Source organism: Corvus hawaiiensis, chromosome 4 (assembly GCF_020740725.1).
Source record: "Corvus hawaiiensis isolate bCorHaw1 chromosome 4, bCorHaw1.pri.cur, whole genome shotgun sequence".
NCBI lineage: Eukaryota > Metazoa > Chordata > Aves > Passeriformes > Corvidae > Corvus > Corvus hawaiiensis.
In genome coordinates this window covers 65,024,949-65,045,215 of record NC_063216.1, presented here as the reverse complement: position 1 = coordinate 65,045,215, position 20,267 = coordinate 65,024,949, and the positions used below count along the sequence as shown (strand labels likewise).

Genomic DNA, 20,267 nt, shown 5'->3' with positions numbered 1-20,267 from the left:
CCCTGCAGCGATATGACACAACACATGCTGCAAAACAAAGTACAGTAATTGTGCAATTAGCAAAACATTTATTATTTATTATTACTTATCTGCAACTTTAAATTTTTTACAAGGAGAGAAGGATCTGTGTATCCTCTGTGTGCTAGAGCTTATTCTCTGCCTATTTCTGCGACTGGAACAGTGCAAGACGCACTGAACAGTGGTGTCCTTCCGCTTCAGATGTGAAGCCCTGTCTTGCAAAGGCTGCCATAGCCCTCACTGGGGCTGCTCGGATGTTGGAGGAGTGCACCTAGGCCAGTTACATTTGCAAGACATAGAGTTATGTACTAGAATGAAATAATCATGTAACATTGACTCATCCCGGGATGTGGCAGTAAAACCCCCAAATAGGATAGGCTTGTCTGTTTAGTATTATAGATTAGCCAGCACTAGTTCACTGCTAGGACAGTAACCCAGCCATAATATCCAAAATTTGATATTATTAGAATATTCAGCATACGTCTCTCCATGCACAAATATAATAAAGCTAATGTAATATCAGAAATGCAAAAAGAAAAAAGACTTTAATCTCTTTATAACAATTACAGGGAGCAAGATCTGTGACTGTATACTTCCCTGAAGCACAATGGTTCGACTACTATACCGTATGTATTTTTAAGATTCATTTTCTTACTTTTTTTTTTACATAATTTAAAATGGTACAATTCCAGCAAAATAACTTTCAGCAATGTTCAGCAGTATTTTTGCCACAGCATCTGTATTTAACTAGAAACTAGAAGAACAAAAAGTTTACATCAGGCTAGCTGGGAGAGTAAATTACACATCTTTCAGTAACATTTTATTTTCTGTTTTTGCTATGTAAAGCTCTAAGTCACAGTGAACAGAATTTTCAAGAGCAGCCTAGACATGCATGAAAGTGCCAGGATTTCTTTCTTTGTCCCTCACTTTTAATTCTTGTTCTGATACACTTCCCTGCACAGAGACAGAGGCAGAAACCTAAGCCACACTCCTGAGAACATGCCACAAGCCCTCCTGTGCATGTACTTTTGCACATGCATCACTTTTGACAGAAGGCATATTGTGAGAGCAGGGTGAGGCCCCGCTCTGGAAGATGCTTCCAAGAGATGCAGAACAATCTGCTCTGTGGGACATGCCAGTACCTTCTCTTTTCAGGGACTGTGAGTCTTGACCTTCCCAACACCGTCACCAGGACCGCATTTCCAAAAGTGCTCTGCTGCAATCTGCAGCCTAAGCCCAGTGTTGGCTTCAACAGAAGCAGTTAAGCTGATGCTAAGAGCTTTCAGAAATGTGAGCCCAGGATCATCAGGCTGTTTGCTGTTAACTCTCCTGAGCGCCCCTGGCAGAGGAGCAGGCAGAACAGAAATGTTCTCAGAGGAAATTCAGGCTTATTCTTAAATAAGTTTGATCATTTTCAGCATTTGGCTGGTGTCCTCAGATGGATGTTCATCCAACCCTTTTTCTCTTTTCATAAAACTGTGATGCTGCAAAGTTGAACATTCAGTTCAACTCTCCTTGTGGTTCCCCCTGAGCCTCCTTGCTGCACTGGGCACAGGGACAGTGGCCTGTGTCCCTTGCCTTGCCTATGTGCCTGCCCCTGGCATTGCTCAACTCCCAGTATTTGGCACGTACTTGTCATGCACGTGGTGCTTATCCAAACCAAGGTTGGGTGCTTGCCATAAATCATTATTACCATTTACAGAGGGCAAGAGCAAAGCCTTCCTGTTATTTACTCTGTACATAAGTCTTGCCTACAGCTGGTTTTGAGGCATTAAACCAGAAAAGGATGATGCAGAGAACTTAATGCTGGTTGTCTACACACACACAAATTTCACTCACTGAATGCTGTAATTACTTTTTGAAAGGGGAAGAATTGTTCTTAGAAGAGAAGAAAATCTACAGTTTACATTCCCAAATGACTATGAATCACTTACCTTAAACTGAATTGTGACAGGCTCCATATGTATAAAAAGAGGAAGCAAAAGTTTCTTTTTATTTTTGCTCAGTCTCTTGATGAGTGGCTTTTTTTTCACAGCATATGAAATAATGATACCATTTTTAAAGACCATTTGCTGTTTTTCAGTCATGATGCTTCTGTCTCATGCATATGCATAACTGCAGGGGCTAGATCCTCTTTCATGTTAAAAAAGAAACTACAGGAATACTCCTGAAGTCCATGTTTTAGTTTGTTTTTTTCCACTGATGTAACTGAAATGAAAATGTACCCCTTGCTCTCTTTTTCAGTGGTGTATATGTATAGTGCCTGGATTGGCATTTTTTTTAACTGCATTAATTTTTGCGGTAGGGTCTTAGAGTGCCAAATGCCTGGAAGAAGAACTATGCTACTGTGTCTGCCCCACTGAGCAAGATCCCTCTGTACATCCGTGGAGGGTACATTCTGCCACAACAGGCACCAGCCACAACCACTACTGAGAGGTAACGTCACCTGTGTTTGTCACCAAGCAGCCGCGATGTGGGTCAGACTCGCAGTCAGTCAAAAAAGCAATCAAAAGAAAGTACAGAAGAGAGACTATCTGCAGCTCCCAGCTGCCATCCCAAGTGATAAGTACAGTATTTTTATACCACTATTTGCTCCCTTTCATTAGGAGAAATCACCTCAAAGATGACCCATGTCACTGTTAGCACAGTTGACGCCTACTCCTGGCTCTGTGGTTATGCTCAGAAAAGCTTTTGCACCTCTTACTGCCACACTGACCTGCTGTCAGTCATTCAGATGAAATGTATGCAAGGGGAAATGCAAAACTCTTCTTGGGCAAATTTATCAAATGCCATAAACAAGGTGGAAAAGCTCAAATCTCTCTTCAGGAAAATTATTTCCCCATGCCAATGGATGTGCTGGTCTCAAGTCTGACCTATGCTCAGAAGCTAATCTGAGTAGGAAAGAGAGGGGACAGCGCTGTGCAGCAACCGTACTATGGTAGTACTGGGGACCAGTTAACTCCCAGACTGTCCAGTTATCATACATTAAGGCCACAAAAGAAGGGGGAACTTGTCCACATGAGCACTCAAAAGGTGGGAATTTTACACTTCAGTGGGACAAAGCAAGGCAAAGATTTTGTCATCACTTAGGGAGTCCTTTTGGTAAACACTGTTGTCATTCTTCTGTCATGACCTTTTTAGTAATGTTAAAATGGGAGTTGTGCTCAGAAGTTTTTGTTAAGTTACTTGGAAGGGACAGTGCACACAGGTTTGTACTGACACTTCTCAATGTGTTTGTCAACAGCCGCCTGAACCCATTTGGACTGATTATTGCCCTGGATGAACAAGGACAAGCTTCTGGATCTCTCTTCTGGGATGATGGTGATTCCATTGGTAAGCCTGGTCCCCTGCTGTGAAGCAGGGTCTGCATAGAGGGCTCTCCTCAGGCCCCCTTTTCAGCAGCATAATGGCACTGGCTCCTGCTAGAAATAACTGGAGAACTGACCCCAGGTTGAACAGTAAAAAGGTAAATGGAAAGTTGAATATGAGTCAGCAGTGCCCTGGCAGCCAGGAGGGCCACCTGTGTCCTGGGGCCATCAGGCACAGCATCTGAACCCAGGCAAGGGAGGGGCTTGTCCGGCTCTGCTCTGCTCTGGGGCAGCCTCACCTTGAGGTTGCTGGGAGCAGTTCTGGGCACCACAATATAAAAAGACATTAAACTGTTAGAGAGTGTCCAAAGGAGGGCAACAAAGACAGTGAAGGGCCTTGAGGAGAAGCCATATGAGGAACGACTGAGGTCACTTGGTCTGTTCAGCTTGGAGGAGACTGAGGGGAGACCTCATTGCAGTTACAACTTCCTTGTGAGGGAAGAGGAGGGGCAGGAACCAATCTCTTCTCTGTGGTGACCACTGACAGGACCCAAGGGAATGGCCTGAAGCTGTGTCAGGGGAGGTTTAGGTTGGATATTAGAAAAAGGTTCTTCCCCCAGAGGATGGTTGGGCACTGGAACAGCTCCCCAGGGCAGCGGTCACAGCACCAGCCTGACAGAGTTCAAGAAGCGTTTGGACAATGCCCTTGGGCACATGGGGTGATGCTTGGGAATGATGCTGTGCAGGGCTGGGAGTTGGACTTGATTATCCTTGAGGGTCCCTTCTAAGTCATCTTATTCTGTGATTCTGTGAAGGCAAAAAGCAGATTGCTCTTGAAGTTAGCCTTTTGATATGAGAAATGTGTGACACTGGGAGCAGCTGGTCTGCTAGGGAGGGCAATCTCTCACCTTGTGTTCTCCTGAGATCAACCTAAGACTAGAGGAAGAGATTAAATAGCCCACAAATCATCTTAGTCTGACCTTAGCCACTTGCTACAATAATGTGAACTGCTTATGGATTTTGCTGCCTGTTTTGATATCAATTGTCCTTGCTTTGTGTTTTGACAGATACTATTGAAAAAGAGAACTACTTCTTGGCTAAATATACATTCAGCAAAGTAAGTGGCAACATACAAGGTACCTACTTACATAGAGGTAGCTGTATTTTAGTGTAGCCATTTTAAGGTGCTGATGTCTAACTTTTCTCTGGAAAGCTTTTTATCTTCTAGCTCAGTCTGTAAACCGGGTAAGCTACCTAATGCTTTCATTTACAGCTAGCTACAAAATCGTCCAGCTATGATCCTGCAGTTTTGTGTTTGCTTCATTGAGTATCATAATGACACATGTCATTAATGTCCCTGCTGTGATACGAATCTGAAAAAACCCACTTTTTCAACTTTTTTTTTTTCCTTAGCTGCAGCTCCTGGGGACAAGGGACCTTTTTCTTGTCTTCTTCCTAGCAAACACTTTTAGTCTGACGGGTGGGAGAAGGCTAGATTCCTCTCTTCAGGATATCCCAGCAACCTTTTAACTTTGATCACTTGATGTTTTTGTTTTGTGGTGTAGAGAATTACGTAGTCTCAATTCTTTAGCTTGCGTTTCCTTGTCTGACAGCACAGACACTGCTCCCATGGTGGGCATCCTGTGGAGAGATCCAGCACGCTACTGGCAACCCGCGGTGCTGATCAGATGCTCTGTGCAGCACAGGAGCAGATTAGCTCAGGGTCAGTGCTCTGATGCCTTTCACACAGTGCTCAGTTCTGCACAGACATGTCCTGGGAAAGACCTATAGAAAAGCCCAACAGTCAAGGCTTCAGTCCAGTAAAATACTATAAAATATATCTGCCATAAGCTCATTAAGTATATGATAGTAAGTTGTGGGAGTTATTGTAGAAAAACCTTAACCTACTTCAATAACCCATCTATACAGATCATATTTCATCAGCAACTCTAGCATTTGGTAAGAAATAGGATATTGTATGTAGACTATGGCATGGTTTGGTCCCCAGCCTTCTGAACATGAGCCAGCATGTGCCCAAGTGGCCAAGAAGGCCAAGGGCATCCTGGCTTGTATCAGAAATATACAGGACCAGGGCAATGACTGTACCTCTGTACTTGTCGCTGGTGAAGCCAGACCTCAGATCCTGTGTTCAGAGAAGGGCAGAGGAGCTGGTGAAGGGTCTGGAGCACAAGTCTGATGAGGAGCAGCTGAGGGAGCTGGGGTTGTTTGACCTGGAGAAAAGGAGGCTCAGGGGAGACCTTATGGCTCTCTACAACTTCCTGAAAGGAGGCTGTAGCCAGGTGGGGGTCAGTCTCTTCTTCCAATTAGCAAGTGATAGGACCAGAGGCCTCAGGTTATACCAGGGAGGATTAGATTAGGTATTAGGAAAAATTTCTTGACTGAAAGGGCTGTCGAGCTCTGGAATAAACTACTTAGAGTAGTTAGGAAGTGGTGGAGTCACCATCCCTGGAGGTATTTAAAAGATGTGTAGATGTGGCCCTCAGGGACATGGTTTAGTGGTGGACTTGGCAGTGCTGGGTTAATGGTTGAACTTGATAACCCTAAAGGTATTTTCCAACCTAAATGATACATGATTTTCATGCCATGTATTCCTAAAAGCCCCAAAGTAATCTACAGAAAATATTCAAAACAATAAAATCGTGTTAACCTCTATTGTGATATTGCTCGTAGAAGGTCTGTCTTCCAGGAGAAAGAGCAACAGCAGTCCAGGATAAGCCAATGGGCTTATTATGTAGCCTGGTATATTCGTGAAATATTTTCCTGGAACTAATACCACATGGGTAGACTTTAAATTTAATTTTAACTTACTTTGTTCTTGATTTACCAAGAAAAAAAGTTCATTCTTCTTCAGAAAAAAGGATGTTGCAACAGCAAAAAGGAAGACAAATCACTTTGGTTTTCTGTAGTCTGTGTATAGTAATTTATTGCAGGAAGGCTACAGAAAAACAATATCCAGTTTTATATTAAATTCTAAACTGTGCAAATTAGATTGTTGATTCTCTGGCACTTCCATTTCTCATTGCTCATATTTGACTTCTGCCTGTACATCCATGACTGAATTCCCTATCTGCATTCCAGTAATCTTTAATGTTGAGGTTTGTATTCTGTGTTTGTAAAGAAAATGGTCCATCTCAAATAGCAAATTGTAGAGGTATGAGAAATCTATGAAGGCCTTAGTATTTGTTGCACATTTCTATATTCTTAAAAAAATGTGGATGAATAATTTAATCACACCTAGTTTTAGGAGAACACACAAGTTTTTTTTCCCTGAGAGATTTTCTGGTAAGGTCTGACATCACTGCATTTACTCTGAACCCAGCATGGGGTGTTGCAAAAGTAACAGCCACAGGATTAGACCTTTTAATTTTATATTTTCATTTAAAAAACTCAGAAGTATAAAGAAGAATTCAAGACAAGGGCAGGCACCTAAGTCTCAGAGAATGATTCAAGCTCCTGCTCTGTGCTGCTGTCTCACTGCAGTTGGCATTTTAATTCCCTTGACATGCCCCTTTTGACACTCACAGTGACTACGTGACCTAAGTCAAAGTGCCCCCTTATATGAAGCCCACCAGGCTAGGAAAATACTTGATCCAGATGTATAAGATTGCTGTGCTTCAGGGATGAGCAGGGAGGTCCTCATCCCCAGGGGTGGCAGACAAGGCAGGTGTGCTCTGCCCTGTACCAAGCGGGTCCAGACTGTACTAAAAGAATGGTGATGGAAGGGTTGTCCAATGAAATGGGATCTTCTGAAAGGATGCATTAGGCACTAAGTGACTGAATAGCCTGAAAGCAAGTTTCTCCTAAAACTGGTCCAGTTTTCAGGGTGAAAATGTAGGGGGCAAAAGAGGTGAAGTTGATAGGATCAGAGCTAGATGATAAGAAGGAAAACTCATGACCTTTCTGCTCAGAGTACAGAAATCCTGGCTCCTGGCATCAGATCAAGGGCTTCATGTCACTTTGCATTTATGGGGTTTTGAGTGACATCCATAACTCCCTCAAACAAGAAGTCAGGACCTTCCTGGGCAATTGCTTTCACCGCTAGATGCCTGGGGAGGGGAGGGTCACATCCACCCAGACCATCCTGTTGTCCTGTGCAGGGCAGGGAGTTGGACTCCATGATCCTTATGAGTCCCTTCCAACTCAGCATATTCTGTGATTCTGTTTCCCCAAGACCTCCAGTTCTAGACCTTGGTCAGGGAAAATGGTGCCTACTGAAGAATCCTGTCTTGGGTCTCTGAGCTTGAGAGCCAAGTTCAACATCACACTGTGCTTCCTGGGTCTGTGTGGCCACCTGAGCTGGCTCTCCTGCTTAGCCACACCTGAGACAGCAATAAACCACCATAAGGAGATGCTCTCTCTAAACTGAGCCTCCCTCTATGCTGGAGCTCTGCCAGGGGGGATAAGACACCACATATAGGTACCCTACAACATTTGCTGGAGGCTTTTGGAGGCCTCTCCCTGTTTGCTGAATAATAGCCAACATTCCTTATTTAGGCAGTTTAAATCAGTGTGCTGGGGCTTTGCACTTATTTTTAGTGCGGATGCCTGAAATAAGCAGTCTAAGCACAGCCCTAAGTTACAAATACTGTGATCTAGCTCCTGCTCCCCTCCTACAATGCACCACTGAAATACCATAAGCTAATTTATGCAAAAGGTTCCATCATGGGTTTCTCCTTGGCATATTTTTAAAAAGTCATGATTGTATAGCAATCCATCATTTCCTGAGCAGTGTAATTCACCTTTATTTCCTTAACAACTTTGATCACGTAAGAGATATGATGATTCCTCTTCATTGCATGTATGGGAAATTACTGTCACTGGTGTTCAAAATGAATTAGTTTAATGACTTTGTATGTCCTCTTGGTACTCCCCTAAATATAGGATATATAGTAAATAAAAAGTACAACAAACACAGCTCTGTGGACATACAATGTTCCTTTAGTCTCCTTAAAGCTGGAACATATATAACTGAGGTTTCTAGCAGGAGATGTGGTATATAAAATAGGAGCAAAATATCTAGCAGCTGGTGTTTTTGGAAGATGCTAGTGTTTTAAAGCAGTTAGTTTTGGATGTTAATTAAATCTGTTTTAAGGTCACTAATTGAATCTCTGTATCTGGATTTTGGCTTTGCATATGCCACTGTACTCTGTAACGGGTACAAGAACAAAATTTACATTGATTAAAAATAGAAAAACATGTCTTCTTGGACATGTTTTTTCTATTCGTAATCCAATGAATGTTGTAAATGTTATTTACTTTCTTAGTTTATAATCATACATGAAACCTTTCTTATGTGCAAATTAATGTGACTGTTGTTTTTTCCTTTATGACGTCAGTGTCTACATTGGGCATTCTGTATGTTCACTGACAAGGATGAAACCTTGTAACAGTGTGCAGCAAGTCACCTCTAAAGAGCTGTCGTGGTCCTAAAGTTTTCTCTGTGGCTTTTTCCAGGGAAGCCTGAAGACAGAAATAATTAAAAATGGCTACCGTGGAGCTGACACTCTGAAGTACAACAAAATTACCATTCTTGGCCTGAAACTGAGACCTCAAGCTGTGTCTCTGAATGGAAGATCCATCCGTGGAGATGCTTTGTCTTACGAGATGAGTGGGGTAAGAGCTGAACTGAGTGGTTAAGAAAAAACTTAGGGAATGGAAGGTGAAGAACAGTGAAGAGAGATGAAGTCAGTGAAGGACAGGAACTGTTTCTCATCCACACCCCTTTACATTTCCAAGTATAACCAGACACCAGTTCTTGATACAACTAGTCTGACATTTAGGAGAGGAAAAAAAAGCAAAAGAAAAAGCACGAGATCTTTTAGAAAACTTTAATCTTTGCTATTGCATATGCACTCTCTGTTACTTAATGTCTGCCACTTTTACAAATTTTTGAACTAATGAAATACTGGAAAGAAGATACAGGTCCACGAGCTGAGAGCACTGTTAGCAGTTTTATGGGCATTCTTATCATTCTGATAAAATGAGAAAACGTGTCAAAGTTTTTTATCTGCTGCTGAAAAGAAGTGTTGTGGATTTTTTCTTGCAATTACTTGGTGTTCAAAAATTGTTCCAGTGTAATTGGCTCTAAGAAGCATCTTCCTGTCTTCCAAGAGGTATAGTTTCAGCATCTTAAAGTGCCAAGCCTCAGTGTTCCAGACAAGATGCATGACTTGCTTGTGCAGTGCTCCTCTGGCACCAACATGGAGGTATTCCAGAGGGGATAGACTGCACACCCCTAATACACCCTAAGCTGCAACAGCCTCTGCAGTCCCAATTTTCTTTTGCACAGGAGTATAGACAAAAGGAGCAAAACCTTTTGCTTCCTTTCCTCAGGCCAGTTGTCCTGTATCTGTGACCAGCCACCAAGCTGAAGTGCACACTTTGTATGAGATGTGTACTCACATTTCAGCACTGGTCTGCATCTAGGGAACTCCTGGTGTTAACACTGCAAAATGCCACTAAATCATCCTGCAGTGGAAGATAACTGAGGCAACAAGTAGTGGATGTCACATCTTATGTTACCTTACACACGTGGCTTAGTGGTTTTAAGTTTCATTTGTAACCAGAGAGCGATCCCCATTATACATACCTGGTACTACCATTTGTTTTATTGAAGGAATCTGTAAAGGAAGAAAATTGCTGAGAATAAATTTCTGCCTTGGAGAATTGTAAAAATCTCACTTTCAGAGACAATGTCATAAATAAATGTAATCAGTATTGCCTCAAGAGAAGAAATTGTTTAACAGCCTCTAAGCAAGCTGAAAGCAACATAAATGTGGGAGGGTAAAGAAAACATCCCATTGAGATGTGTTTGAAGGTACCAATCACAGAAATCCAGAAGATAACTGCAGACTAACAGCCTCACATACAAAGATGATTTAAAAAGACTAATAAGCTTGTCACAAAAGTATAATTTAAAATTTGATTTAAGAGCAAAAGATTATCTTTGTGACTTTAGATCTATTTCAAATGCTGGAGGAAAAAACCCACCAAGCTGATGTTGTAGGGATCCAAAACTGCACAAAAGTTTTTTTATACCAAGTAAATATATTCTTCTCCCAATTCTAAAAGATTCAGTCAAACCTCTCCCACCATCCCTGTACAGATGTTACAATGTTGCTACCTATAATTATCTCAGGTTTGACCCTCTAAAAAAAAAAAAAAATTAAAAAAGAGCACTAGCAGCAGCTTGGGTTTAGATCTTGAAAACTTATGCATGTAATTAAAAAAATAAAACACAAAGGGAAAATTTGCCACTTTCTTACAGGCTTAGTGAGATGACATTTTGTGTAATAGTTTATCAAGCAGAGACCCCACTGTTTGAAGGGCTACAGTAGAAACCAACTTCTACCACATTGGTTTTGCTTTACAGAAAGCATATTTACCTAATAGGGTGCTAAAGTGCTTATTGAGCCATATTTATTTGTATATAAATAGAAACAGGTTGCTTAGTAATAAGCCACTTCTTTCTCTCTGATTCATGCAGCACTACCCTGATCTGACATTTTCAATATCACAGAATCTTCCTATTATTAGGAGTCTGTTATCTTTTTTTTTTCCTCTGGAGTCTCATGCCTTAAGGAACTGCACAGTGACTGCAGCAGGGATATTGGAAGGGTACATCTGTTGGCCAGGATTGTGCTGACAACAAAATGACCTGGGCATAGGGAAGGTTCTTTTTATCACACTTGCATCCTCTGCTGGGAAGTGCAGAGGTTCCCAGCATCCATAGCTCCCAATGTCCATGCAGTATTGCAGTCTGGAGTAGCCGTTCTGGCTGTCTGGCAATTTTCAGGTTAATGTTTGAGTGGGTTTGCAGGACTTATGTCTGGATTTTTCCCTGTATTTGAGGAAAAGGCTAATTATTCAATAAGTGGAATTCCAACTCACTAAGCAGTGGTGGAGAACTGTTTCTGATGAAAGATGAAAATATTAGATAATTTGAAGAAGTGATTTAAGTAAACACAGACTGTTAGAGTAATGTTAACATGAATTTTTGGGCTGGCAAAGAAATAGCTAAGAGGTGTGAATGGATATCATGCATTTTAAGAGATTATTAGTTCTGAAACCTAAAGATAAAACCGGTGAAGTACTGAAAATGGAAATTATGTGAGTAGCACAAAATACATTAAATTTAACATTGAACAAAGAGAGAGCATGACAGATATTGTATTTATAATTTAATATTTCATTCATGTTATTAATTAGTTTTAAACCATTCCTGAATTTCTAAAAGGGGTATTGAATTGAATACAGCAGTAGGAACATGCATGCTGCCATCAAGTCAGCCTCACCTACCAGATATGTTAAACAAAACATGAAGGTGTAAACGCAAGTTTCACTTCCTAATCTCTGTTTTGAACCGTTTTGTTTTTTTTACCTTAACATAACTCATTATTTTGTGTCTCTTTTCTTCCACAGAAACTGATTTTGCGGATTTCTGCTCCGCTTACTGAGGAACTCAACATTAAGTTTTACTAGAATGGTCAGAACACACTGGCTTAATTTACCATTCTTGACCCTCAAGATATTGATCTCAATATGATTTTAATGAAAAAAAAAATTAATCATTACAACATTGCTTATGAACCACATGGCTGATGACTGATCTTTTCTTATGTAGTATTTGTAACTCAGTATTCCTCAAATAAAAGTTTCAACAGTAGTTAATGAGTATTAACATAAACTGATGTGTGTTTAAAATAGCATAGAAGAAATCATTCTGACAATTCTGTCTCACCACAGATGGAGATAATATTTGGAAATGTTCTCAGTGGGACCATATTCTGCACAGCATACACTGCTTCGGGTTTTTTTCAAAGCTGTGGTAGGAAAAAAAAAGAGTAACAATCAAGTAGTCAGCTTAATTCCCATAGCCCAATACATAACCTGCCATTAATATAATATGCAATACATATATAATCTAATAAATATTAATATCATATTATATTAAATATTATGTAATCATATCTAACAAATCAGCCAATTGTCCCAGACCACAAGATCTACAGCTGTAGTGATCACTCACTTTTGTCTCCATCCTGAACTGTGGCTGCAGCCTGGGCATGTCTTGGGATGCAGGAACCATAGAGAAAATTTATTGAAACTGGGGGATTTTTTTCAAGAATCTGATTCCCTGTGGAGACTGTCCCCAGTGTTAAGATCAGCTGTTACCACAGCACATAATTTGTGCCCTCAAATTTACACCATGACTTCTGATAGGAGGGATCCACACCATGGTGGGGCAGAGCTTCACAAACTCAGCTGTTCCCATGCTTTCAACTCTGTGTGAAAAACCTCTTTTCACCTTTGTTGATATTTCAGGGAAATCTGAATTGCAATTTGCAACTACAAGAGCTTCAGTAGTAAACAGATAGTCCAGTAAGGCAATTAGGAAGGGACTGTTCCAGTTTGGGTTGCCAGCACCAGCTAGTGAAGTTCCTCCCAGGGCATTGCAGGCAGTCTTAAGCTTGATCTCGAGCTCCTTAAGGTGCTTGTGACTCTTCCTGCTCCTGTCTTCCACCATAACTAAAATGTACAAAAGACACTTATTGTGACAGAAATGCCATGCCAGTTCCTAGCAGATTAATTCTGCTTCCAAAACTCCGCAGGAAAAGGCCTCAGCCACAGGCTACTTTTGCAAAAAGATCCCCAACACTAGTTCTCCACAGGAAACTGCTCCTGACAAACTGTTGCATGTGCAAATCCAGCATGCTTTAACAAGAATGTCCAATTTTCACAAGAATCAGTTTGAGACCTCAATAAGGATTTCATCCAGGCGGTTTTACATGGTCACAGTTCTTCTGAATTAGACATGATGCCAAACAGAGCAGTATAAAGTTCTCCAGTTTATGTCAGCTGCAGGAAGACAAATGCAGTTCTGGCTGGCTGCTAAGGGCTGCTTTCTCAAAGTGAGCCGGGTCTTGTGGAGGAACCTTAAGACTTGGGACTCTCCAGAGTCTACTGGTTGCAGTAAGGTCTGATGTGAAATATGTTTGCTCTGCACCGTGCAGAGAAAGCAGCTTGCTCATCAGCTCCTTTGTGGGAAGAAGCTGGAGAAGATACTACAAAAAGGTGTAGCTGAAGATGGTGAGAAAGGACTGAGGAAGAGCAGAATATGGGCAGTGGGGTGAAAGATGGTTGGAGGTGATAGATAAACTAACCACCTTCATTGCTGTAGAATACAGCACATAACTACAGTCCTTGATGAAATAAACACTTGAAAAGTGCACCCCTCTGAGTCTATGGACTGTGCAAATGAAGGGCCTTGTGCAGAGGAATGATGTCAGCAGGGTTTGTGAGAGCTGCGTATTTGGGATAGAGGAAAGCAGGAGAACCTCTGTTGGAGCAGACACCAGCAGCAGGCAGCCATACAGAGCAGTGCTTGCTGCACAGACCTGAGGAACAGCAGAGACCCAGAGGATGTGTCTGCACTGTGTGTCATGGTTCTTTCTGCACTAGAGATCCCAGAGCAGGGCCAACCAGCAGGGGCTGCACAGGAGGTGGTGGTCCAGAGGCTGCTGGCTACAGATGTTGTCTTGGGCTTGGCCACACTGCAGCATCCCCTCATGCTGCCTGTGAAAGCCCTGTGCCTGCTCACCCCGTTGCAGACATAAAGAGAAAAAGCTGCTGCATGGTTTGACAATGTGGGATGGATGGGGACCCCTAAAGCAGACCAGTTCTGTGCAGAATCCAATCTCTTCCATGTGCCTTTCCAGCAATGGCATCAAAGAGGTACCTGCTCTCAGTTTTCGTCCAAATATGAGGATGTTAGTTCCTCACCATGGCAAAGAGCAAAGAGAGAGAGCAAGAGACCAGTGTATTAGAGAACACAAATTTGTGGTTTGTGAGCACCCTGGCCTGGACTGGGGAACAGAATTTGGTTGTTTTGTGAGTGGGGCTTTTTTTGGTACAGTGGGTTTCTCTCTAATCTGCCTTACAGTGTGGGTAAAAGCAGGACTGGGAGAAGGGAGGTGGTGAATTTGCTGACAAATGGTGTAAAAGGAGACTGGTGTGGAAACTGGAGCACAGATGTGGCTGGAGAGCAATGGAGATGTTGGAGATGTCACCTCTGTAAAGAGCTCTTTGCAGGATAAACATGGAGAGTCAGCCAGTGCTCACAGGTTTTCCCTGAAATCAGTGACTAAGCTGGCACTTGCACATATATATTAAAAAAATAAGTGCAGAAAAAGACACTCCTACCAGCATCAATATGCTGTTCAATCTTGTATTACAACCTGGATTTTATTCCTTTCTTGTTATTTTTTTGTGCCTTGTAGCTTCAGTGAACACAACAGGAAATCACCAGTCAGTAGTACATCTGCCTTGGACTCTGATTTCATGTATTTATTCCATAAAAGTAAACAAGACAGTCCTTGGTCAGCATTTGTATTAGGGACATCAAAGAAAAAAGGAGTTTATGTGGATGTGTGTGTATCTGGCTATTTATCCTCTCTGAGCATTGAGGTACAGGTGTAATTTTGGATCATTTACACTTTTTTGAAGTTCTGGTTACACTGTTTGTTCCTTCCCATTCCGACAATTTCTTTTTTCTTCTTGTGAGAAGGATAACAACTTCAACAAAAAATAATGATCACATGTTAAAAGTGATATGAGGTGAACCCAAGAATCTACAGACAAATATTTTACTGTCTTCTAAGATTAGATTGGATTAAAGAATTAACTTCCTCAAGTGTTGGTGTGGATTATATTTATTACAGATAGAGATTTTCAGTGGAGTGAGTACTTCTCAGGCTGGGATTTAAAAGCATTGGTAGTCAGCTGCTTTCTCCATCCTGCCTTTGTTGGCCATAAAACCCACCAGCTGAGCCCCTCAGAATCTGAAGGAGTTGAAATGTAAAGGAAAAAATCTTACTTTGCATTTCAAAACCCTGCTGATTCTAGGCTTCTGCCTTACAAAGCCATAAAGAGAACACAGAAATTCACCAGCCAAGGTACAGTGACCCCTAAGAATATGCCATTAGGCTTCACTTCTGCAGAGAAGGGAAAAATAAACATTCTCCATGCTACTCAGTGTACACTTCAATTTTTTTTATATAAAATGGATGATTTTAGGTTTAATCTCAAAGGATCCCCACTGTCCATTTTTGTAAAAGCTTTATGTTGATTTTTTATGAAAAGATGCTGGTAGCCTGAGTCGGCTACACTGACTGAAGAAGAACAAATTAAATGAAGGGGACATGCACAAAAGGGCTCTGCTGTGCTCAGTAAGCTGGATGCCAAAAATCTATTCTGATATGGCCTGATGAAGTATTGCATGTCCTCGAATAAAGAAGAGACAAAGGAAGATGTGACTCTGCTAGAGGAAAGGAGACACTGGAGGAGATGTGGGAGCTTGTTGGATCTGAGCATGAGTTCCCAATGAATCAAAAAGGAGGTAGAGCAACCTCAGATATACAGACAAGTAAAGGCAGACATGCCTCATAACTCATCTGTTTGTCATACTGGTACCATCTTGTTGGAACACTCTGTCCCATTCTGGTGTCAGAGATATGTGGAATATACTGAAATAAATAAGCTTGCCACAAAGTAAAGCCACAACAATGTCTGAAAGGCTACAAATAAAAAGCATTTTCTTGTGAATGCACTGTGGAGCTCAACCTGTCTCTAATGGCCAGGAGAAGGCTCAGTGCCATGAGAGTCTCAGTGTACCTACGGGGGCAGAAATGCAGTGGCAGAAGCTCTTTAAATTAGCAAAGGTAAGATTTGGTGTCTGTTAAAGAAATTAGACTAATTCAAACACTGCTATTTTAATTGTTGGAACAGCTTTTCAAGAACTGTGGTGAATTCTGCTGCAGTAGAAATTTTTAAAAGAGAAGTGGATGCTTTTCTAAAATAAATGCTCTTGCTCAGTAATTCAGGAGTATTTTGGAACTGTATCCCTAGCCTGTGTCATGCCAACTGATCACAGCAGTCTCTCTTGGGTTTGCGATTATGAATAATGAAAGGACATTTTGTAGGTTTTTTGCAAAACATATGGAGATTTCTGTGACAAGTCAGTGCTTTTGGAGGTCTCCACATAGTTACAATGATTATAAAATACCATTGATATGATCAGATTTTTGGTAAATATTACTATGTAATATATTGGAATAACTTCTTGTGAAGGTTTTGGTAATTACTTTTTCCTGTCACCAGGTGGTACCTGAATCGACTTGAAAATCAAAGCAATTCATTGCCATTCTCATGCAGGGACTATCTGCCACTCATGTTGCCAACAGGTCTGCAGCAAAGATGAAAAATATCACTGGGTCTACAATGAGCATGAGGTAGACAACAAGTCTCCTACAGCAGAGCTGGTGCCTGGCTCAGGGGAGCAGTGACCCTGTTCCTGGCCCTCACCCCTTGCCCAGGGGCAAAGACCAGCAGCTGTTGGTGTGACATGGCAAGGTGAGTCAGACATCCATGAATGCCAGTTTTCCCTGCGGTCTGGGGTAATGTGACTGGGGTGGATACAGGAGCAGTCAGACTTCAGGGCTCAGCACCATGATGCAAGCCAGAATGCAACCTCTCCTGGGATGCCTCCCAGTGCAGGCACCCCCCAAGATCCATGACCTGGGCTGGGAAGTGGCACCTTGGCTTCCCTGCTCCTGGATCCATGGGGCAGGTGCCTGGAGCCTCAGCAGTGACCCATAGAGACCTTGGCTAGAGATTTGTCACTGTGCTCACTGCAAATGCATAAAATGCAAATACTGCTGCAGAGGATTATGAAATGTAGGTGAAATGAACCTACCGGGCTCAGAGGGAAGGAGACTGCCAGGGCTTTCTCTTGTGAGGCACATTTCCATCCCAAGACAGAAGTAGAGCTGCCAGAGGATGTGCTGACAAAGGTGGGATCTCTCTCTAGGGACTAACAAACTATAGGGATTAAAACTGGCCCAGACGCAGAGCGCTGCTGATATAAGCTCCAGCAATGCTCCCAGGTCATGCCCCAGATTTGGCAGCCACCGCCCCATGGCTACCAAGAAGTCATCTTACAAGTATCTCAAAGAAAAAAACGTGCAGTAGAGCATTCTGGTGTCCTCTCCTGTTGGTCACTCAATGAAATGAGCAAGCCCTGTGAATTTTAGGGAGACAGCACAGATCCAAATAGCAAGGGCGGAGGTCCCCAAACACTCCTGTGCACTGTCCTGACTGCTACACTCGGGGCACAGTGAAAGCAATGAAGGAAGGAGGGCAGGAAAGTGCCCTTTCTTGGAAGCAGTGCAGTCAGCTGGAGAAGCCCTGAGAGTGCAGAGGCAGTGAGAGATGCATGGATAGCAGGGACAGAGCCTTGGAGCTATTCTGAGCAGTTCCAGGCCTGAGACAGATGGTGAGGCTTTTCCTAGTGACCCAGAAGGGACTGCATAGACCTTGTAGCAACCAGACACTCTCTAAAGGTTGTTGCAGAATTTCATCACAGAGAAAGACCCAAATGGAAAAAAAATCCTAAATTAATGAGAGTTCCGTGTCCTTTCTGTTCACTGAACTTTGCTCAGGAGGTTGTTGCAGTTGTAGATTGTGCTCAAATATAATGGAGCTTCAGGGATGTACCAAAAACGTTTTGGGGTGCTATTTTTAAAGCAAAGTTTCCTGCTAAGTTTTCTGCTCTATCTGCTCCTTCTTGGTTCATGCAATTTCACAAGCACTTGACACCAGCCCCAACTCCTGTTTTGGTGAGACCAAAGTCCAGCACTTGTGGGATACAATAAAATCTTTCCATTCTCTTGCTGATAGCTCAGGACTACACTGCTTCCTCCCACCTTTTCCCTCCCTCTCCCCCACATAAACACACGTATGGAGGGGAGATAATGGGAGTGTGCAGAAATTAAATGTGCGGCTGATCTCAAACTCCTGCAGACACAGGGATTATTTGAGGAACAGAGGACTGCCCTCTTAGCTGGGAAAGTGCTGTGAAATACAATCTATTTCTCACTTATCAAACAAGATTGCAAAGCAATGCAGAGCTCGATGTTTTGGGATACTGCTGAAACTCACACCTGAAAGGTTGCTCACACCAGGGAAGCTGCTCAAGATTTTACCCTTTCTGTTCTTTGGCCCTGTTTTTACTTCATGCTGTCCCCACAGATATCACTCCTAGTTGATCTTTCATGGTCAGGTGTGATTAGACTACATTGTGTCTGCCAAGTGAGGTGTTTACTTAATAGGACATCCATGGTCTTTGAATAACCATTACTAAAACTGTTGTGAGAAATAACTGTCTCTGTTGCTAGTTATCTTCTCCAGATCCTCTCTTTATCAATAGATGTGGGTGGATGATGAAGTCCTTCTCAGTTCTGCCATGGTTTCCCATTTTAGGTCTGTCTGAACCTTTTCCTTTTAATGTTTGTCCCAGTGTTTTCTCCAAGCAGTAATAATGCCATTTTTGGGGCATTTTCCCTCTGTATCAGGAGTCCAGATCATGGATTTGTAATACTTCTTTTGTAGACCATGATGCCATGATTGCTTTTCAGTCATCCATAAAAGGTTTCCAAACTCCTAGTATTTAAAAAAAAAAAAAAAAATTAACGCCAGATACAATATAGAAATTTCAATATGAATTCAGAGGAAGCAAAAAGGAAAGCAACACTTTTCTCTGCTTTTTGAAAGGGAGTTGATCAGTTTTTTTCACCACCTGATTATGCTTTCTGGAGAATAAATCTGAGAAAGTTGAGATAAAAAGCATGGCAATTTTGGAATGTATATATATGCATATGTACATATACATGTATAAAACTTCACACAATAATTTTGAAGATACAAGCAATGTTCCTCTCTTTTTCCTTCCATGGGCAAAGTCTGATGGGAAAGCTGTTCTGAGCCATTGCCAAGTTGGTAATGACAAAAGAACAGTTCCATAATACTGATGTGTTTTTAGATCACACAGCTGGAAGTACTGTACTTTATGGCAGAAAAAAACCAATTCTTTTAGTAACACACAAAAGAAAATAATATAGTGCACAAACTATGCAGCATTTAATTATTTCTTAATTTGTTTCATGTGATCATAGAGGTTTGGAGGCTAGAAAAGGAGAGGGAATTTGAGAAACTCTAACTTAAAATGTCTGGAATTTATAGGCAGCTGGAAAGCAATGGAAGTTAAAACAGTATTTCCAGTGAGATGCAAAGAGTCTGTTTGCCTATCTGAAACAGACACTTCCTGACTTTCAGAATCTAAGGGGAGTTTCAAACCATGAAGCAACAATTTAAAGATGACTGTTATGTCTTCAAGAGTTCTTTTGTATGTGGATGAACCTTCTTCTGTATACATTTATCAGACAACAGTATTTTTGTGTGTGTTTTAAGTATTTCTTTCTTCCTTTCTTAGTGGATCACTTGGAGCTACCCATTTTAATTCTGTTTTGAAAAAGTAACTATTTCTATATTAATAAAATATACTTACACATTAAATGTTCATGTCAACCTGCCAATAAATACAGAATAACAGGATGTTTAATTAAAGATTTTATAGGAGATTATTAAACCAGTGTTATATAAAATATGTTCATGCATTCTTAACTTGTCTGAGGACTCAGCTTCATATTTTGGGTGATGCATAGAATTCCTACTGACTTTTCTGCAAGTAGTGTATATGACAAAGGTGCTCCTGTGATAGCACTTTAGTTCAGACAAAGAACAAGCTTTTGGAGTGAATCTCCTGACTGTCTCCACTTACTGCACTTGAGTCTAGGGGCACGTGAAGTGCATTTTTTTCACATGAGCTAAACTAGAGCAGGTTCTCTAAGACAGCATGGAATGCACCCCAGCCATCAAGGAGCATTCATGCTGTATGGAAGTAAATCACCCATAAAGGGCATGGGGTTGCTGCTGGTGCTTCAGCACCTGGCCTTTCCCAGTAGTTTGGTCCTATTGCACTGTATTACTTTCTAAGTTACAGGTCAAATTTAGCCCAGCAGTGGG

The 20,267-nt window shown here is 41.7% G+C and overlaps 1 protein-coding gene across 1 annotated transcript in view; it reads left to right on the top strand.

The window, feature by feature from the left end:
- The window catches only part of LOC125325496 (sucrase-isomaltase, intestinal-like), a 63,536-nt gene extending 51,365 nt beyond the window's left edge, over positions 1-12,171 (top strand). Inside the window, exons 18-23 of the mRNA XM_048302601.1 lie at positions 588-644; positions 2,324-2,454; positions 3,263-3,351; positions 4,394-4,443; positions 8,802-8,960; positions 11,769-12,171. Coding sequence (XP_048158558.1) covers positions 588-644; positions 2,324-2,454; positions 3,263-3,351; positions 4,394-4,443; positions 8,802-8,960; positions 11,769-11,828 — 546 coding nt within the window. The 3' untranslated portion in view covers positions 11,829-12,171. The remainder of the gene's footprint in view (positions 1-587; positions 645-2,323; positions 2,455-3,262; positions 3,352-4,393; positions 4,444-8,801; positions 8,961-11,768) is intronic.
- Positions 12,172-20,267: the final 8,096 nt, after the last annotated feature.